Source organism: Poecile atricapillus, chromosome 9 (genome assembly GCF_030490865.1).
Source record: "Poecile atricapillus isolate bPoeAtr1 chromosome 9, bPoeAtr1.hap1, whole genome shotgun sequence".
In the NCBI taxonomy this organism is placed as follows: domain Eukaryota; kingdom Metazoa; phylum Chordata; class Aves; order Passeriformes; family Paridae; genus Poecile; species Poecile atricapillus.
In genome coordinates, this window is record NC_081257.1 from 10,280,211 (window position 1) to 10,301,533 (window position 21,323).

At 40.7% G+C, this 21,323-nt stretch overlaps 1 protein-coding gene across 2 annotated transcripts in view; it reads left to right on the top strand.

Moving 5' to 3' along the window:
• USP4 (ubiquitin specific peptidase 4) overlaps positions 1 to 21,323 on the top strand; it is a 32,139-nt gene that overhangs the window by 8,454 nt on the left and 2,362 nt on the right. Inside the window, exons 7-19 of one of the 2 annotated variants that reach the window (XM_058845103.1) lie at positions 3,100 to 3,243; positions 3,876 to 3,993; positions 5,200 to 5,373; positions 5,982 to 6,140; positions 6,967 to 7,191; positions 8,723 to 8,806; positions 9,184 to 9,278; positions 18,095 to 18,286; positions 18,844 to 18,932; positions 19,821 to 20,036; positions 20,112 to 20,182; positions 20,531 to 20,646; positions 21,139 to 21,288. In XM_058845103.1, the coding sequence (XP_058701086.1) occupies positions 3,100 to 3,243; positions 3,876 to 3,993; positions 5,200 to 5,373; positions 5,982 to 6,140; positions 6,967 to 7,191; positions 8,723 to 8,806; positions 9,184 to 9,278; positions 18,095 to 18,286; positions 18,844 to 18,932; positions 19,821 to 20,036; positions 20,112 to 20,182; positions 20,531 to 20,646; positions 21,139 to 21,288 (1,833 nt within the window). The remainder of the gene's footprint in view (positions 1 to 3,099; positions 3,244 to 3,875; positions 3,994 to 5,199; positions 5,374 to 5,981; positions 6,141 to 6,966; positions 7,192 to 8,722; positions 8,807 to 9,183; positions 9,279 to 18,094; positions 18,287 to 18,843; positions 18,933 to 19,820; positions 20,037 to 20,111; positions 20,183 to 20,530; positions 20,647 to 21,138; positions 21,289 to 21,323) is intronic. The other variant, XM_058845101.1, reaches the window with a different exon arrangement.

The following is a 21,323-nucleotide window of genomic DNA, read 5'->3' on the forward strand; positions in this document are numbered from 1 at the left end:
CTCTCTAAAGAACAAAAGACTTTCTTCTTACTGTAGTTTGAAACTACTTTTACTTCTAGACAAAGTTTCAGAAGAGATTGTGGATTATACTTATTCTAGGAATTTAAAAATTAGAGGCATACTTTGTCTCTGAAAGGAGAGTATATCCATGACTGTGCAATTTAGTAATCTTAAATTGTTACTTTTAAGACTCCCCAAATAAAGTCCTGAACTAGCAGAATTCCATTTCAGCCCTAGCACACATTTTTATCTTGGATATAATTTTCTTAGCAAAAGCAAACAAGAAGTTGTGTAGTTCTTTAAAAATAGCACCTCTTCCATCAGGTATTGTATTTGAAAACTGGAGTGAAGTTGTATTTAGCATCTGCCTGGTACCTATCTGTCTCCCTTTGCAATATGCAGCAGTAAAATACCTTTTGGTTCTTTGGTTGAAGCTAGAATTTTCCTGCTGTTTCCTCTTCCATCTCCTCTGTTTACTCATGGCACTGTGTGCTGACACTGTGTGATTTCAGAGGACCCCTTCAGCAGCTGGGCTAAATATTTTGTGTGCAGATCTTTATTCCATGATTTTGAAGTGCTTGAGTTTGCAGCAGATGCCAGGCTTACAGAGGAGCCCTGAGGATGTAACATAAGTTACAGAGGTTTTTGCATGTAAGAACTTCCTAAATGAGCATCCATTACAGCCTCTGCTTTGTCAAAGGAATAAAATATCAACTAATCTGGCTGTGACAAAAACTTTTTGTCACAAAATTACTATTCTATTATTGGTTGTGTAAAGGAGGAGAACTGACTCTGGGCTCTGAAGGTGTCCTCAGCTGAATTGAAACACTTTTTCTATCTGTGTCTTTCAACCACTTGAAAGCCTTTTACAGTATTTTTTCAAGTTGTTTAGTTTAGGAGTCTTTTTAACTTAGCAACCATATGGATTCAGAGTAATTTGATTTTATCCTCTTTGTCCTGTAAGTCTCAAGAATTCTTCTCACTTGCCATTTGTGTGGGATTTTCACAGGTTTTGTAGCAGAACATAATAAAGCAGCTGTCTTTACCTGCAGATGGGGACAATGTGGTTCAGTATTGTGAAGATGAAGTTGTGTTTCAGTGCTAACCCACCGAGTAGGCCAGAACATTTTGTAAGGTTCCAAGCTTCCAAAGACAAATGTTTTTCTTAGCTGCTCTCTGTACCCTTCACCTGAAATCAATGGTTGCCTTTGTGACAGTCTTGTGAAATGAGGGTAAGAAGGTGTCCTTAGGAAATTTTTTCTTCAGTACTTACATATAGATGAGTAACTTCTAAAATGTAGGAATAGGTAGAATTTTTTATCTTCCCAAATATATCTGAGTTCTGTTTTTTTTAATCTCACATGGAGAACTGTTAGCTTCTCATGTTGTCTTGCTACTTACATGAACCTTCACAGTTTTCTAGCTGGAATTCACTCAAGATCCTGGGTGACTTTATAGGTAGGCTTTTTTCCACTCTGTGATTTATGTCCTACCTTTGCTTTCTGATTTGTTTTTTACCTTCCTTTGTAATGCTTAGCTGGTTTTTTTTGTGTAGGATGCTGTTGAGGTACTTGAAATTCTAGTTGCCATGTGACTCTTGATGAAACAATGTCTGTATGCTTCTGCTGGAAATCTGGAATTTCCTTAGGAGGTTGTCCTCCTTTTCCTTTTTCACCAATAGATTTTCTTCTGAGTTTCTCTGTTCTCTCTCTGGGAGATCAAATGTGTAAAGCAGAGATGCTGAGTTCTCCAACTCTAGCATTTTCTAGATTGCTCTTCTTTGCTTCTAGATAATTCACTACTTCAAGCTTCTAAAATGTGTTCATTATGGATTTACATGTTGTTGTTTCCTAAATGGTTTTATTTTTAACCCTTGAAACCCACACGTATGAGTCTGATAATTGTTGTATAGTCTAGACCTTCTGTTTTCCCATTGATATTGCTTTGGTGCCCTGGTAATCTTGAAGTTCCATCTCCAACATGCAATGACAGAATGTTGTGTATTGTCCCAGAAATGGTTTTCTCAGTTATTCTGATGGATCTCATTCATTCTAGGATACTGTCCAGTATACTTTTTTGTTGTGCTGGCTGGTGAAGTTTTGTAGCATGCTTCAGGTTTTGACTGTGTTTGGGGTTTTCCAATTTCATCTGGAAGCTCCTCTTGTAACTTGTTTACTGCTGTATTTATTTTACTGCTATTTTATTTCCAATCTGTTGAGGCTGTCCAGCTGTTCCGCCTTGTCATGGCCTTTATGGCTTGTTCATTGTTGTATAGATTTTTCCCCTCAGCGGTTTTCCAGCACATTCTTTTAGTACCATCTGAACTATGAATATCCATTTTTAGTTTGTATCATTTGAAAATGAGGGCCGCAATAAAAAATAATAAATGGACAAGCTGAAGCTTGAGAGCCCTCTCTTCTGCTGGCTCTCTGCTGTGTTTTGGGGATAGTAGCCACTGTTGTGTGGCTCTTGGTGTCCTGCACCTTTTTGCTTTTGGTTTTGTTTGTTGTCTTGGGCAGAGATGGAAAGATTAGACCTAATCCCAGTCAACTCCTATTATAGAGAAATTAATTAGTGTCAAAATTAGTACTATCTTGTGATTCTGGTTTTTTTTTAATACGGAACTGCTATGACAAGACAATGTTAAATTTTAGTGCCTTGTTGGTTATCTTCTTCTTGATTAATGTTGTGTTTGAATAGATGGTCTGAGTTTCAGGCAGGAAAGGGCTGACCTGGTCAATTTTTAATGCAGGTAGAGTGTTTTGTGGTCTTAAGATTTGCGGGGGGTTTGCTTGCTAATTTCAAGGTGGTTTACTCAAAATTAAAGCTTGCTTCCCTCTCATTCACAGTCTGACTTGCTACTTATCTGGGACCCAGATTTGCCTTTAAGCAATAATTGTTGCTTCTACTTCTGGTCCTTTTTTCCTGATGTTTCTGTTCCAGACAATGGTTTGGAAATGTGATCAAACAGATCAAGGCAGTAAATTCTGTGTGGGGTAGTTAACTGTAGCACAGCAAGTCCTTGGAGTTTTGTGGGAGGTGGAGCTGGGGATAAAAAAAGTAGTAGCACTGTTTCTACTTCTTTTTCCTTTCTCCCAGATCAAGCACTGCAACTAGCAGAAACTTTACTACCTCTTCAAAATCATCAGCAAGTTCTTACTCCTCAGTGTCTGCCACTTCTGTCATTACTAACGGTGATAGCAGTAACTCCTATGGACTGAACAGCTCCCACCTGGGCAGGGGGTAAGAGCAGGAATGTTCTTTTTGTTTTGTCATCCTTCATGTGAGTGATCCCATGCATCCTTGCCTGTATAGAAAAGGAGTGTGATGGTGCCCTAGAGGAGTTGTACTACTCTCTGTACTACTTGTTTATCAAACTTAGCTTTTTGAAACCACTGCCTTCTGCTGTTCCTTGCTCACTTGCAAAAGTAGTGCATGTTCCAGAGCTTACTAACTGCCAGAGCATTGCCTGTTTTTTGAGGTGACTCAGAGCATGAGGGAAGGGATTATATTCTTTCATTGTGGTAGAAGCTTTTCCAGGTATGGATCATAATTTTCTTATTATTTATTGAAGTATATTATATAGACTCTAGCTGCATTAGGATAGTGTGCTGAGTACTTTCAGACAGAGGAAATGAACGTGTTATGAGCCATAAATTAATAATAGACTTTGTAAGGATTAATGTTTCCAAAGTTAGCACGTACATTTCACGTTTCTGGTATTCAGCATTAGCCCCTGTGAAGCAGCAGAAACAGGGAGCCTGGTTAAAAAAATTCAGTAAAGAGTTTTCTGACTTGTATTTGATGTGACTTTTAAGTGGTATTGAGACTCAGGAAACTCATTGTGGAATTCACTGTATTGTCTTTTTTTCCAGAGGTTCTGGGTTTGTCTGTAACTCTTACAACTGCAGGGACAGTGCTTCCCTGTCACAGCCTGGACTCTGTGGACTCAGTAACCTTGGAAACACCTGCTTCATGAATTCTGCATTACAGGTAAGAATTAGAAAGAGCCTTTATTAAAATTAAATAAAAGATCAGTCTCATACATGTTGTGGATTAAAATCTGTGAAAAAAAGAGAATATTTAATGTGTTTCCTTGAGGAGACTAAACCTCAAAAAAAAATGGGCCAAAAAATCATGTTTAGTTTGGCTTATGTTTAGTTCATTAGTACTATAAAATATATTACGACATTGGGGACTGAATCTGAAATATGTGGCATCTGAAATGGCCAGGGGAAGTTGTACCAAACAGGTGCCTGACTGTAACATAAGGTCCCAGTGCTGTGCCCTGCCAAAAATGGGCTGACGTGCAGGATGTTTTGACTTGTGTGGGCTGCACAAGTGACATGAGCAGGTCACTGCGTGCAGTTCTAGGCCTGTGTTAAAGATTCTTGAAAAATTAAGAGCATAAAAAGCCACAGGAAGGGTTCATGTTCATTGTGCAAGGTGTTAAGGCTGAAACAGTGATGCAAAGCTAATAATTATTTCTTTACTTTTAAACTTAATTTCTTAGGATTATTTTGCTCATTTTTAAGAATGTAAAAACATGCTTAGGGTAGTTTTTTGCGAAGTTCAAACAAAATATGAGACAAGTTGTATGAACTTTGATTTAAAGAATGGGCAAACTTTGTGTGGTACCAGTGCTGTGAGATGACTTCAGTCACTCTGTGATGGCTTTGAAATCTGGAACAGGTCTTAAAATAACTGTAATGCATTATGCATGTGGTATTCAGGACACCACAATGAGCTTGAGCTGCCCTGATTCTTGTTCAATATGACTTTATTTTCAGTTGCATCATGATAACCTTAAGCCACTCTGTGTTTTCTTGGACTTAGCTAAGAGAAACTTTAAAATTTTTTATTGTCAAAGTGACTTAATTCAAACATACTTCAATCTTAATTTATCATGCAAACTAGTCACGTTAAAGATCGGTTACTTTCTTTCTTGTGTTTACTATTATGCTTTCATTTTCTAGATATCAATCTAGATAGATATCAATTTGGTAGATACCAATCTTTCAAATGGAGATTTCTGCCTTAATTTTTTATTTTCTTTTGTTTTACTAAACAAATTCTCAAGTCTTAGTCGTTTTGTTAACTTGGTACATGTTCTAATTTGAAAGTTCATTTTGTTGTTTCATTGTCACACACATATGTAGTGTTCTGTGCAGTAAATTAATTTTCTTAATACTTTTTCAGTGCCTGAGCAATACTCCTCCTCTGACTGATTACTTCCTGGAAGATAAATATGAAGCTGAAATAAATCAGAACAACCCACTGGGGATGAGGGGAGAAATTGCTGAAGCCTATGCAGATCTCATTAAACAGATGTGGTCTGGGAGGCAGTCTCACGTGGCCCCACGTATGTTTAAAGTAAGTGTGTCATGTTCCTGTAGCACAGCTTTGGCACAGAAGAAACAGTGAAAGCTAATGTGCCTGCCACATATTTTGATGTTATGAAGGCAGTAAGGACAGAATTGCTCCAGTGTTTCATGATTTGTGAATGTTTTTTAGGGTACAGGGAGGAACTTGCCAGTGAGTAGTGTCATTCCTCAGAGTTGGCTACTGCTCTTTAACGTTACTTAGTAAATGACCTCCCAGCCTGAGAGCTGTTTACAGATGAATCAGAATGATCTTTGCTGGAAAATTAGGCAAGGTCATATGAATTGCCAGCTGTGAACTTTGGTCAGTGAGAAAAAGTGTGCAAGTTACAAATCTAAAAAATTATAAAATGAAGATCAAAACGTACCCCCTTGTCTATAACTTTGTTTATTGCTGTAAGATTTTCATTGCTTCAGTGTGAAGAGCTGCTTTCTGCTGAAATACTGAAAGTAGCTGGGGAAATTGTTGTGACACCTTTACCTGCATTAGCATCCAGTTCACCATAGCCTCCTGCCAACAGAAGGTAGTGGTGAGCTGACCTCTGCAAAATCCCCAACCTGAGTGTTTTAGATCCCCTCACTCTTGCCTTCATGTTTCAGACACAGGTTGGGCGATTTGCTCCTCAGTTTTCAGGATACCAGCAGCAGGATTCCCAGGAGCTCCTGGCTTTTCTACTAGATGGCTTGCATGAGGATTTGAACAGAGTGAAGAAGAAACCCTATTTGGAGCTGAAGGATGCCAATGGCAGACCTGATTCGGTACAGTGCCCTTTACTTAAGGCTAGGGCAGGTGGTGCTTCCCAGAGCATTTAGTTGGGTTCTGGGACACTTCCTGGCCACCCAGGCCACACAAACATCCTTCCTACAGAGCAGTGTCTCTGGTATAGGACAACCTTGTCATGCCTTGTGGCACTCTACCTAAAGAGAGAAAAGTAATTCTCTTATCAGGTTTACTCAATAGAGGCCCAGTAAATTTGTTTTCAGTTTTCTTCCTGAGACAAAAAGTTTTATGTTAAGAGCAGCCTTTGATGCCCTGAATAGACAAATGCCGGATACCCTTTTTTATAAGGACAACCTTATAAGTTGTCTTGTGAAGGTCTTGAAGGAATTGTAATTTGTCCCCTTTTAGACTGTCTTTGTGAAACATGGCCATCATTTTCCCAGAAGAAAAACCTCTGCTTTTTTTACTGAAAGCTGTAACTTGTAGTTGCCTTTCCAAAGCAAGAGGAAGCACTCCATTCCTTCTGGAGAGTGGAGCGTACCTGGTTGTCCTGAAGAGCAGCATGTGACCCTGTCACTGTCTCCTCAGTTCCATTCATGCTTCTGGCATTGTGTGCACCAAGGAATATCTGATCAAACTCTGCTAAATCAGATTAAATTTGGGCTTGCTGCTCGGCCTTAATTTCACTGAGAAGAAATCCCAGTGTGTTATGCTGGACATACACATACTGGTAGAGCCCCTTCCCTATGAAATTGACATATCAGTATCAATTTTCAAAGTTTTCTTTGGTCCTGGTGCTCACCCCACTGTAGAAATATTTGCAAGAAGTAACTTCTAATGTATTTTTTAAAATTGTTTTTATAGGAGGTGGCAAAAGAGGCATGGGAGAATCACAGGCTGAGGAATGATTCCATCATTGTGGATATTTTTCATGGTCTTTTCAAGTCTACTCTTGTTTGTCCCAAATGCTCTAAAGTTTCTGTGACTTTTGATCCCTTCTGTTACTTAACTCTCCCACTGCCCTTGAGGAGGGATCGTCTCATGGAAGTTACCCTGGTATATGCAGACCCACAGCGCAGACCTGTCCAGGTGAGGCATGTTGAAGACACAAATTTCTTTAAGTCGAGTTCTTTTAAAGTTGAGACTCTTAAAGTAATCTAAAGGATATTGATGTCCACCTTTGAGTGAGGTAGTATGGGTTTTCTAATGAAAAATCTGGGATGTGAGATCAAGTGACTTTGTAAAACCTTGGCTCATGAAATTAAGGTCATGGTCACCTGGAAGTGGCTTCCTGTGGTGATGTGCTGCTCCCTGAAAGCAGCAACGTGCTTGCACTGTCCTGTTTACCTCGTGTTACCTTGGAAAATGTAAAGATGTAACTTGTGTCGTGCCCTGGGGTGCACAGCAGCACCAGCTTGTCAAAGGAGGGACTGTCCTGCTGTGTTCCACACTGGGGTGGCCTCACCTCAAATGCTGGGGGCTGTTTAGGTCATCACAATACAAAAAAAGACATGAATCTATTAAAGGCTGTCCAAAGAGAGCCATGAGGATGGTGAAGGGTCTGGAGGGGAAGCTTTATGATATCACTGATTTGTTCAGCCTGGAAGAGGAGTCTGAGGGGAGAGACCTCATTGTGGTCTTCAACATCCTCAAAAAGGGAATTGAAGGGGCAGGTTCAAGCTGTTCACTGTTGTGACCAGTGGCAGGAGCCAAGGGAAGGGCCTGAAGCTGAGTCAGTGGGGGGTTTAGGCTGGGTATCAGGAAAAGGCTTTTTACCCAGAGGCACTGGAACACACTCCCCAGGGCAGTGGTCACAGCACCAAGCCTGTCAGAGTTCAAGGAGTGTCTGGGCAACACTCTCAGGCACATGGTGGTGGGACTCTTAGGGAATCCTGTGCAGGGCCAGGAGTTGAGCTTGATGATCCTTGTGGGTCCCTTCCAACTCAGCATATTCTGTGGTTTTGTGATTCTAGATGGGTAAGGCCTCTGAATTTCAAACAGAATTGAAAAACAATTCCTCTTGGAAAAAAAATAAATTACATATTTGCTTTTTCAGCCTCCTCATTAGACTTGGTTTTTATTTGCCCCCCTCTTTATTTATAAATGGACACACACATCCCTAAAGTAGCTTTGTGCTTGCCAAATGTCAGAGAAGCACAAGCTGGGGCACCCAAGCAGAGTGACTGCATGTCCTGATGCAACTTTGCAGGAGCTGATTGGCAGTATTTCCATGACTGTCAAGATTTTTGCCTTGATCTTCAGCAGCATTGAAAAGAATGGCTCTAAGATGTTTTTTATCACAGAAAGAAACAGCAATTTTATTTTCTGAGCAAGCTCTTGTGTCTGGTGATTTTTGTTTTTCCTGGGTTTTACTACTGCTGAGCCTGATCACAGCAGAAGGCCAGCTGTTAATGGCTTTCATTCCCTCCAGATCCCTGCTTTGTAAGGTAAAGCTGAGATCCAGAAGACCTTGAAGTGTGTGGTTATGACCTTAACTTCATCAGAACTTCCTGTAAATTAAAGATCTATGAGTTTTAAGATTTTATTTCCATTTTCTTGCTCTCTGCCTTTCATGGCTTTATTTTGCCTGGTGTAAGCATAACATTATCTTTGTTTCTAGTACCGGGTTGTGGTGCCAATGATGGGGGCCATCTCGGATCTGTGTGAATCACTTTCCAAACTCTCTGGTGTTCCTGCAGAAAATGTAAGGATAAATGCAGACAGTAATTTTGATAAATATTTGTTCTTGAAGCATTTTGGTGGCATAGCTCTTATATGGGTGATAAGCTGAACTCAATGGGCTCATGCCAAAACTGTAACAAAGTGCTGTTCTTTGCTCATAAGATTGAAAAGAGCAATCTGTGTTTATTCTGATATATTGATTTATTCTGATAGTTTCATTGCAGTAAAGAGGTTTAAGAGAAGGGACAGAAAATTAAAGTACAACTGATATTGGTGTGCTGACACAATCTCTAGTGATAGAGAATTGGAATAAACTGTTGCTTGAATTTAAAGGTAGTTTGCCTAAATTTATGTAAGCTTTTACTATAATCACTTTGCAAATCTCACTTGCTGTCCTAGATGGTGGTGACAGACGTGTATAATCACCGATTCCACAAAATCTTCCAAATGGATGAAGGTTTAAATCATATCATGCCAAAAGACGACATCTTTGTGTGAGTAAACTGGGAAAATGCCATGTGTGAAGAATACTGCAAAACATTCGCTTTGGTTTCTGGTTCTAAAACCCCATTTCTGTCCCCTCACAAAACCTAAGCCTTCTTGTAGACCTTTTGCATGACTCAGCAGTACTGCAGCACTGCTCCTAGCAGCAGGTCAGCATATGCAGTGTTCAGCTGGTAATTTTCTAACACAAGAGGTCATGGTCCTTGAGTCATAATGCACTTTTAGTCTGGTCTATGTTATGCAGTTGAGAACTTCCTACAAGCCTTTTTAAAACATAATTATGTCTGAATTACAGTTACGCTCTCACTGATATTTTTAGCTTTACTCAAGCTTGTTATTCTTACGTTTTCCAAATCAGCCAAAAGCCTTGGGCTGTTACTAGGATAGTATGAAGTCTAAGCTGTTGTACTCTGCCTTTCCAAAATCCATGATATTTGTTAGAGCACCATGACTGGGGGCTCTTTATAGATTCTTGACTGGTGCTTAACACTATTAGTATCTAAACTGTGGTTGTGAGGGCAGAGCTGAGGATTTGGTTGTGCCTGATATTCTGTATGTGTGTGGTGGGTGAGATATTTCCAGTCACCTCTGAAATCTGGTGAGGTATGGAGAGTAAAAGTCGTGTTCCTCTATTGCAGCTGAAAGGTGAGAACATTGCAGTGCAAGAATGCTGCTGCCATGAAATTGTTGGCTCTGTGGAGACGTGCACTGACATCCTCTGGTGCTGTGTGAACCTTTCATGGAGCAGGATGCTGTGACATACTGGTGTTCTTTTCTCATGCTGTCTGTTGTGACCGTATTGCTGAGATGTAATGAAGGAGTTTTGTAAAAGTTGTTGTCTTCAACTGTGTGACCAGTTAGGATCCCTGGGAAGGACGTTTGGCTTCTGTGAAGTCTGTTTGTAGAGTGTTAGTTTGTAAGTCTGTCTGTGTCTGCAGCAAGTAAAACATTTTAAAAACAAGAAGCATGATATTATAGTGGTCATTGCAAAAAAGCCCTGCTTTCATGAAGGCATAACATGTTGTAAGTCCCTCCACAGAAAACAGCCGTCTGAATTAGGTCTGCTCTGGGGTGTGGGGCAAGCATTGGCTCAACTGCAGCTCCAAGTGTATTTTCCTTTGCAATTGCCACTTCCTTTTATGTGCAGAGCAACTGTAAATGAGGTGCTGCTGTGAGTCACAATGAGTGAACTGACCTGAGTTAAAAATAGCCGTCCAAGGAAGAGGAGAGGTAGCAGGAGGAAGTTTTGCTAATCCTGTTTTTCCATGTACACCCTCCAAGATCTTTTCAGCACTGAGGGGCAAGAACAAGCAGCCAGGCACCAGGGCAGGGATTAGGAAAAGGCTGTTCATAGGAAGTCCTTTTAATGGGTAATGCTGCCAGGAAAAAAATATGTGAAGTAATATTCTAACTACAGCTAAAAACCAGCATTCTTTTACTGAAAGGAAGTCTTGTCTCAAACAACCAGGAGAGAAACACTTGTTCATAAAGAGGAAAGTTTTTTAAAGGCAAATGCATAATTACTTCTAGTGTGGACAATCTACCTGCCTTGTCTGGTTATAAGAAGTCTTCTGTTAGGTGTTCTAAGATCATTCAATAAATGGTTAGGGTAGAATGAAGGTTCTTGAATTCCAGTTTGCTTCCATCTATTATTTTTTGTCCTTCCAGCTTCAAAACCTGTTTTCCATTAGGGAATGGACTTGTAGTCATGGATATACAACTCTGCCTTCTGCTCCTTCCAGAAAGGATGGTTTTACAGAGGAACTTGTTAAGTGCTGCTCAAGCTGTTGTGTTTCTGCCAGAAGTTATGGACAATGACTTGGCAGATCAGGGTTCTGCCCTCCTGCAGGTGCTGTGTAATGTATGGCTGGGGAATGTGGTATATGGTGGTTGTTTGTTTAGATTGCTGCTGCCAATAACTTCAGGAGTTTCTGATATCTCAGCAACTTAACTCCTTAGATTACAGGCAAATATCTTGCTGCTTATTAAAAAGAGGAATAAAAAATATTTTTTTAAAAAATAAGTCTTTCAGAACCTTCAACATTTAAATAACCAGCTTGTTTCCACTTGAAATGTTGAGAAACTTTTTATTTCCCCAAAGCCAATGAAGAAGTGTTTCTCACTGAAAAACATTTTTTCTTCTTAAATTAAGGCAAATTCTTCAGAGGAGTGGCAGGAAAAGACTTGCTGCTTATGACTTGAGGGATTCTCTGTATGCCTGCATAGTCCATGAAATGTTCAGCTTGGAAAAGGTTCTGTACTGGTGATGGAGCTATGGAGTGTATCGCTGGTTACAAGGAGTGATGCATCTCTCTCCTGTTCCTGAAAGAAAACTGTCTTTGTATCACTTAATGAAGGGGAGCATATGTGTTTTATCAGAAAGTACAGCAGTGTAGGGTTTTACAGTATTTTCAACAAAATTCACAGTTGAAATAACCTAAAAATGACTCAATAATGCTAACTAATCAAACATTTCTTTATGCTATATTTATACTGGATATTGCCACAAAAGCAACTTTTCAGAATGCTTTCTAGAGTGCTGGGCTGACAAGATAGAAGTTGCTTTTTAAGAAAGGAAGAGTCCTTCTGGAAGCCGCTTTCGTACCGTGTTTTGAAAACTTAAATTTTTCCTAAGATTTGTTTGAATCAGTTAATGGCCTTGTGTGATAAGACTAAAACATACCAGTTTCAAGTCTAGGAAGATAGAAATTACAGAACAGATAGTTTTTTAATAGCATTACTTATTTATAAATCAAATGGGGAAATGGCATCATTTCAGGGTGTTTGGCTCAGTGCAGCAAAGCCAAGTGAGAGCTGTGTCAGCTATCAGGTGGGAAAAAGAAACTGAAAAGGGATTATCTGGTAGTCCTGGCACCTTTTACAAGGTATGTTCTTAGGTACTAAATGTTAATGTAGATGTGCTTCAAGTTGACATAAAATGCAACCTGGGGATATGACTGAGTACCATTATTTTTTTATTCAAGTAAAAGATGTTTTTTAGAATCAAAGTATCGCTTGTATTTAAATGATACTCACTTCATGATACTCACTGTCTTGTGCTTGAACTCTTTCCTAATTCATGTTTTATTGATCCTGTCCCTTTTATATACTCATCATGTACTCTTATTTCCCAGTAATGTCCAGTAGCAAGACTTCCCTGTGGGAAAACTGTAATGTGTATATCTATCTCCTTGTTTTAAGCAGTTGCAGTTAGAAGTTTCTTTCACTGGTTAGAAAACAAAGGGAAAAACTATCCAAAACAGAGTTAAATCAATAGAGCATATTCAGAAACAGATATTTCTCCTGTGCATTTCCCCAGAGCTTGTGTGCATTCCCAAAACTTACATTTTGAAATTAGGGATGGGTCCTTTTGAGTTTTGAGGTCTTTTTCTGAAGGATTTTTTTGCCTAGTCTTTGAATTGGGGTAGATCACAGGCCTTTTCTTTTGTTCTTTCTGGTAGCTACACTGGGTGAATTCTGGGGGAAGCTGTGATACACTGAAGACTGCACCCTTCCTTTTAAATAATCTTTTTTAAGGTGTAACAGTTTCCTCACCTGAAAAGCACTCCTCCCTTCCACTGGCCGAAGCAAACCAAGGTTGTTTCCCTGATCATCTGTGGTTATTTGCTGGACTCTGAGAATCCAAAGAATGAGTGGGTAATGACAGGGCAGTACAAAGCCCCAGGGCTCTGAGTTCATGAGCAGCTGCCATCCAATCGTTCCTTTGTTCCTTCCTCTCATTGTCCCCCTCTAAACACATTGCTCAGAGTCCAGCAGATCTTCCACCTATGATTACCTTTGTGGCTGTCTCCTGTAGCAGAAATCAGTTGTTTCAGTGGTTCTGAAGCTGTAGAATCTGCTTGTAACTTAAACTGGCAGTTCTTGCCTTCTGTACGTTTCTTAGCATCATATTAAGTTGTCTCAGGATTGAAAAATTTAAATATGAATGTTAGTATTTTACAATGTTTCAGTTTCTGCAGGTTTGCTTTGCTGAGAGTGGTAGCCAGGCCTGCCTGTGACAACAATACCTCTGTAGTTTGCCAGACCTCTGATTTTATTGTATTATGCACTGGCCAGCTGGCAATACACATCTCAATTCAAAATTCAAAAACTCTTTAACACTGCAGGAGAACTGTGCTCCAGCAGGACTGTTACTTAAAAAAATTAAAGTCAGTACTTTTGTACTGGTGTCTTGCTTTTGACAGCAATGTCTGTCGAGTCTCAGCTTTTGATATGGGCCTCTCTTGGTTTGCTACTGAGCAGATCATGGATTTCCTTGAAATGCTTGGGTTGGAAATGTCAGTGAGCAGGAACTCTCAAACACATTGCAGCAAGAATAGAGCAGCTGGAACGGGCCTTGGCTTTTCTGAGCATTTGCTTGACAGAGGAGATGGTCTGGAGACAGATATTGTAGTCCAGACTGTGCTGTTGGTGAAATTTGGGAAATGTGCAGTATGTGGGATGTATGGAATATTGAGCTGCCACCTTTTTTGGGTTATTTCAGTGGCAGGAAAAACTGGGTTTTTTTCTGGTTTTCACCATAGGGTTATGAGGGAAGACACATTCAGCCTTCTGTTTTTTGCAGGGCATCTTGGACATCTTGTGTGTATTGTGAATTTCAGTGTGCCACTAAAGTGGTGGGGAATGCTGAATCTGGGGGAGCAAGGAAGGGGGCAAGAATTGGACTCCATTTGGAATTTAAGCTGAATAGATTGTAATAAGGAAAACAAAGATGTGCCCTGGATGTCTAAGACAGGTTTTCCCTCTGAACTCCTCAGTTCCTGGTTCATCAGTTCTTCTGGTGTATTATCTTACTTGTTGAGCACTCTGATAGTAAAACCTTAAAAGAAGAAATGCAAATAACACTGGGCTTCTTGATATTTAGGTGACTTTAAGTAACTTTGAAATGCATCCCAAAATGAACCTAGCACCTTTTACACAAGAGGATAAAACTCTACATTTTCTTCTCCAAGTCTACTGAAAGAGAAGGAGAATTTGGATATTTTGGAAGTTCTCCAAGCCTGTTCTTTCACAAGGCTTTGCACTCATCACTTTCTCATCTTGACAGGTTTGGAACTGTCAGGTAGTCCTGGAGCAAGTTGTGTTAATATTTATCGGAGAAGAGCTGAGATACAGAAGTAGAGGGGATTGGTAGAAGCCTTGAAACGACATCACTGACCCAACATGCAGGGGCAGTGCAGCCAGAGAATGGTGCAAGTATCCCACTTCTCACAGTGCTGGAAATTATTCTCTCCAAGCATGTTGTTCTGTGGAAGGACAGGGAGGTCTGTGGCAAATGATCAGAAATCACTCCTGTAAAGGTGGTCTGCAAATCAATTTGATGATAGCAGTTCAGTGTTTGTGCTGAATGCTCTCATTGCCCAGGCTAAGCAGAGCACAGCATTCAGCACACAACCCAAACACTTGCTATTTCTTTTCCTCAGGTTCTGGGAAGCCCAGCCCCATTAGGACCTCTGGCTCCTGCTCCAATGTAACCCCCACACATGCACCATGCTGGTGATGTCCCATCACCAGGGATCCTGCTGGGGCTTGGAGCCGGCCTACAAGGGCTCAGGTAAGTACCACATAAAAAAAAACTCCACAGCCCATTTCAAGGGTATTGCTCTTAGTGTTTCTGCTTAGTTCTTAGGAACTAAGGAGAAAAATGTTCTGATGGATAAACTACATACCCCTGTTCTCTTAGCCTGGCTAATGGGGCATATTACATAACATGTATTGTTTATGTTGATAAAAGTTTCACAAATTGATTTGCAGGTCACCTTTAACCTATAAAAGTGTGCATATTTGAATAGGATCTGTTCAGTTTGTCATACATGCCATGTCTTCTGCCTTCTCTTACAACATGCTGTATATTACATTTAGATGAGTTCATGGTCTTGAACAAACATCACTGGCTGCAGAGATGTCAGATTTGTTAGTGTCACTGAGGCTACAGCAATTACTGAACTGAATTAATGAGGTCAGCAGACCAGCAGGTCCAGTAGTTTTATGTAAAACATTTGAGATGTGTGGGATATTGTAGCAGACTGATCTGTGACGTTTGTTTATACTTGCTAAAATTGGGGTTTGCTTGTTTGAAATGAGGGTTTGTGTCCTTTCCAAAATGAACTTGTATTTATTTAAACCTTGTATAAACCTCCTGTGTGAACTCCCTCATTCATTTTTAATCTTGTTCCTCTGCAAGACTGGCAAAATCCTTTGACCAGGTTCTACGGGGCAAACTGTCCATTGTCTAAGAAAATTACATTTTCAGTCTCTGATCTCTTTGTTTACTTGTTTGTGTGTGTTCTGGTATTATGAAAGAAAGTAAATGTATTAGGAGAATCTCCACTTCCTAGAAGAGATCAGAATATGTGCAGCAGTTTCTCCCAGTTTTTTTCCAATCTTGTGTTTATTCTTTCTGTGTACTTTTGACCCTGTTGTGGTTTTTCAGTAGTCACTCCCTTCAGGCAGATCTGTTTGGCAGCTTCTGCAGTGACATTTTTTCCTGCCCTTCTCCCTTCTCTTTCAAATGGACTTCTTGGTTGTTGCTGTAGATTGACTTGTGATCCACATAGTGTTTTGCAGCTGGAGTTAGTATCATGGATCCCAGCACCTGTGAGGGAATGTTTTAGCAGCATACAACCTATATATTAGCCTGGTGTTTAGTTCAGAGTATTTTTTGCTTTCGATGTCCTTTCATGTAGCTCTGGTCCTTCATAGCTTTCCATCCTTCTGTGCACTTGCTCACCTTGATGTGCAGTGGAGCAAAAGTTACCTCATTGCTCACTGCCTCCTTTCTGAATTGAAACCACAGACCTGAACCTCCATAAGGCTCATAAAGACTGGTCAAGTCCTACCCTATTGCTTAGCAGTTTTCAGACACTTCTCTGAGTTGTCAGGAATTATAAAGGCAGTTAGCCAATATCTAGCATTATCTTAGCAGCTGAGCTAATATTTTTGACTTCTAAAACCATGTTGTGTCATCTGGAGTAGCATCACCTTCATGTTCTATTATTTCAATTAAGTTGTAACATACAGAATTATAGGGTGTTGTCCATCAATTCCCAGTATCAGCTCTACAGCCTTCCTTACACTGTACATAAATACTTTGGTTTTGGTTCTTTTTTTCAAGGCATAGCTGTTGCTCAGGAGATCATAAAAATCACAGGTTTTGATTCTGATATTTCTCTTTTAGTACTAGTATGTAAAAGGTGTTCTGAGGTGGAGTGAGTAGAGGGACACTTGAGCAACCAGATCTGTTATGCTGTGGTGAGAAGTGTGAGATGTTCTTTGCAGAGTATTGTGAGGTGCTGCATGCTGGCTGTTGGTGATGGATGACCCCTACCTGTGGGAATGGTCTTTTATTTTTGTCCCATCTGTTCCTTCTCATGGGCTGGGCTTCATTCAGGTGCATGAGGGTGGAGTGTAAATGGGGCTTCATTAATTGCTGCTTGCAGAGCACAGTGTAGGTGGTGTGAGAGGAGTCACAGGAGTGTCATGCACTGAGCTGTGTTACAGGAGTCCAGGCTTGGTGTTAATGACAGATTATATTCTGGGACTGAGTATGGCCTTTTGTGGTTTAAACAGTACTAAGTGAACTAATTCACCTCTGTGGTGCTGTTTCTCAGGAAACTTTGGGAGATGTGGACTGTATGAAATGCTGGTGTCCAGCTGAGTAGCATTGACAGCCTAGAAAACCTCAACAGCTCCCAGCATTGGACTCTCTTATGCTGACTCTGAGCTCTTGTGTTCTTGGTGGGCTGGGACTCCCTGGAAGGATGTTTTCCTTCATGTACTCTACTGACTCGGTCCAAGTCCCAAGCTGGGATCCTTTTTTTTTTTTGTAAGTAGGATGAAGCAGAATTACAGCTCGGAAATTTGTTGGCCTCCCTGCTCTGAAAACGGGAATAAGAAGTGTTCCTTAGCTTTTGAGAGAAAGGAAGTGGCTTTTCTAATTTAAGAGAATTGTTAGGAGTTTCAGGCATTCAGATATGTGATTGTGGTCTTGGTCATTTTGTGTACTGACATCTTTCATGCAATCTTTCTTTTACAGTTTTAAGATAAATCTAGGACAGGTGAATCACTGAATTAAAGACCAGTGTGACTTGGCATTCCTGAACATGAATATTTTGCAATGAATAGGCCTGAAGCAAACAGTGTGATAGTGTTGGACCACGTGGTTACTTTGCCTCTCCTCTGACAGCTGCAAATACCTCATTTGCTGTTTCACCCAAGGCACAAATTGCATCACAGTCTCCTCACTGTTCTCCCAGGCTGTTTGTTGTCTTTCAGAATGTTTCTTGTTTGTTTACTGTCCTTGGATTTTTCTGTGAAGCAGATGTTTCCAGATTCTTGGTTTTATGAAACATTAGCTGCTTAGTGATGTGAGCTCAGGCCATAAAACCGGTTGAGAAGCTGGGAGAATGCAAGACCCAAGGCATCAAGAAGATTTCTTTCTCCAGGAGGAACAAACACTGTCTGAGGGATTTCAAAGTGTATTTAGTATTTTTCACTGGTTGAAGCACTGTGGAGTTGTCAGGGTAGTGTTTTGGGAGGTGATTGGTAATAGGGGATTGAATTAGGAATAAAGATACAGAGAAGGTTGCATCTGAGTCATTTGCAGGTGTGTGTTCTGTGCCACTGTGAGCCATGGAGAGTGTTCAGGAAACTGTTCTGTAGCCTGAGGACAGCACAACCCCCTTGTACTGTTGGAGAGACTTGGTGAACTGAGTTGATATTGGTGCTACCTGCTGTGCTTCTTGGCAGTGGAAATAACCCATTGAAATACCTGTCTTTCAAACAGGTACGAAGTTTGCAAGCCAAGTGACGATGGCTCAGAGTATGTTACTCTCTCTGTTTACTTTCGGGAAAAGACAATGAGGCAATCCAGCAACACTTCAGGGACTGTGCTCTTTGGGCAGCCACTGTTAATATCTGTGCCCAAACACAAGCTCACTGTGGATCACCTGTACAGTGTGGTTTTGGAGCAGATCAGGTAAGTCATGGTTGTACCTTTGAATCCCATGCCAAGCTCTAGAGGTTGCTTATTCAATTACATTGTAATAGGATTACTGAATCCTTGTTAACCAGGAGAATTTTCCTTGATTTGTGTGGGTTGTATAAACCAGGATTTGCATTGCATTAGTGTCTGGAGGCCCCAGGGACATTTCAAGGTCCTGATTTTTTGGGCTTTGTAACAGATATTGCTGGCTCAGCCTTGCAAAGGAGTCAGGAGCAGAACTCAGGGCATGTTTTCAGGGCTCACAGATGGAGCCCCTGTAATTTACTTTTGCCTTTTCAATATACAGTCAGTGAAACATGGAACAAGCAGTGAGAGCAGAGATTTAGGGAATTGTTGTTTGACTCATTCTGAGGGCTCTTGGTGTTGTCATGTAAATGTAAATGGTGCTGTACAGGATGGATTCTGGTTTGCTGGAGGGGATTGGACAGCAAGAGCTGGTGATAGAGGGGGATGCTGCTGTTCTGGTGCACAGCTACCAGAACCAACTAGCTACAGTATGGTTGTGTAATAAATGTATCCGTTCTCTTCAGCCGCTGTGTGAAACTCCCTCTGGCAGAAGAATACTCCCCACCCTGCCCCGACAGAGGAACCTGCAATGGCTCCAATGGTGTGGTTGAAGGTAAAGCCCTTTCAAAGTCTGCTAAAAGCTTTTCAGCACTTTAAGCTTTATGACAGCATTTGTTTTGTGCTGGATGTATTTGGCTTAAGCTTTAGCAGATTGTTTCTCCACTATGATTAAACCACCCTATTGTGCTGGACATCTACTTGTACAGGGAGAATCTTGTAGACCATTGCCTTCCTAGGGAGATCAAATGTGCAGCAGCTGGAGAACAAGGTGTGGATGTGCATTCATCCTGGCCAGTGTTAGGGAAGTCCTTGCTTAGTTGAGGTGTCCAGGTGCCTCCCTCCTGCAGCATCTCTTCCTGATATGCCCTTTGGTGATGAAAACTGGCCTGTTAGATCACAAAGATTATGGAGAAATTTGTCTGTTGGAGGACACAAAACCAACAGTCTCATTCCTAGGCCACATGCTCACTAGGAAGCCTTTAATGCTGATGGCATATGAGTGTTTCCCTTCCCTGTTTGAAATGATTCACTGGTGTAGCCCTGAGAGTAATAAGTTGCAATAAGTTAAATAGGGAAAAAACCTGCTCATTTTCCCTGAAGAATGGAAATAACTTTCCTGGTGACTTACATATTCCTTTCTGTGAAGACACCCAGCTGCAGCCTTGCTGATTCTCTCTTGGGGATGCTTCTTCGGGTGTGCTGTCATTGTTAACCTGCAAACCAAGCACTCTCCTAAACTGGCATCTGCTAAAAGAGAAAATACAGCTTCAGATGGAGTGGCTAGCAAACAGAGGTTTCTTTTTCTGCATGCCTTTTCATTGCTTTCCACGTAACTGGTGTGTGTGGTACAGGCTGATGCAAACAACTGTCTGTGGGAGGTGTCAGGCTAAACTTGCATTGAAGCCACATAATATTGTCCTTGTTTGAAATTTTTTTCCAGGAGACATTGAAGAGATGGAGCATCAGGATGGCGGAGAGGAAGGCAAGGAAAAGCTGACAGAAGTTGATCCCTGCCACTCTGAGGGTTGTATGCAAGTGGAGTCAGCAAGAGACCCGCCACCTTGCAAGAAACAGCATTTCACTTTTAGCCTTGTGAATTCCTCTGGGACCTCAGAGATAAACTCCATTGTTGAAGGAAAAATCTTAAAACTGAGTGGTAATTACTTGCTTTCTGTTTTTTTTTCTTCTTTCTTTTTACACCAGTGCAATAAATATGTCTTCTTTCTTGTAGCTTTTTCTGCAGTTGCTGTTGACTGGGATTCTGAGACACGGAGGCTACTTTATGATGAACAGGAGGCACAGGTTGTAGTATGCTCTTTTCATAAGTAATCTGTGTAATTTTGCAGGGTATTTAAAAGGTGACAGCAAACAGTGTTCTGCTGGGTCATCTTTTGTAACAATAAACTCTTTTTTTGTAACAGAATAAGACAGGTTTTACTGAGAGCTGATAAAAGCTCTAAACCCAAGTGAGGACATATATTTTCTCTTATGGACTATCTAGCATAAGAAAGTAGTGGCTGTAGGTGGTTGGAGATGAGTGGGGAAGGAGGTGCAGAAATAGGCAGTGTGGGGAAAGTGAGCATGTAATTTCTTGATGTCAGGGATTACAGAGTATATGGAATTGAATAAAGCAGCCATCTCTTTCACCAGGCATTTGAAAAACATGGAAGCATGCTACAACCACAGAAGAAGAAGTCTGTAGTAGCCCTCAGAGACTGCATAGAGCTCTTTACTACTATGGAAACACTTGGTGAACATGACCCGTGGTAAGAACCTCTGCCTGCCTTCTATATTTACCATAAAATACCGTAACTGTTTGAGTTCACGTGATTTTTTCATAGGATTTTTATAATTTCCCAGGTATATCCTTTTGTCCTCATCTTTGAGAAGTCTGTCAGATCTGTATTAAGTCATTGATTCAATAGGCTGTGGACATGGGTTAATAAAAGTATTTGTTTCATGCCTGTATTTAAGAAAAAAAGTGTCGGTGGTAATGTAGGTTCCAACGACAGGGCTATTTTTAAAAGTTAATTTTTGTACAATGAGCAGTTAACACACTTGCCATAAAAGTATAAAGTGAAAGCAAGTTGGAATTTGGAATTCTCTGAGGCAGTGTGTTCACCTGCATATTCCACAGGCAGTGTGCCTTCTTGTAAGGCAGGGACTGTGCTTATGCTAGTGAGGCATCTTTAATGGAAGGCCAGAAGCTTTTCTTTTGATGGAGTCATTAATTTCCTTGCTTGTTACTACTTCCTTAGGTACTGCCCTAACTGTAAGAAACATCAACAGGCCACGAAGAAGTTTGACCTGTGGTCTTTGCCCAGGATTTTGGTGGTACATCTAAAACGCTTCTCATACAGCAGATATTGGAGGGATAAACTTGACACTGTTGTGGAATTTCCCATCAGGTAGGATTCTTTCCTCAAGCTAGGAAGAGCTTGAA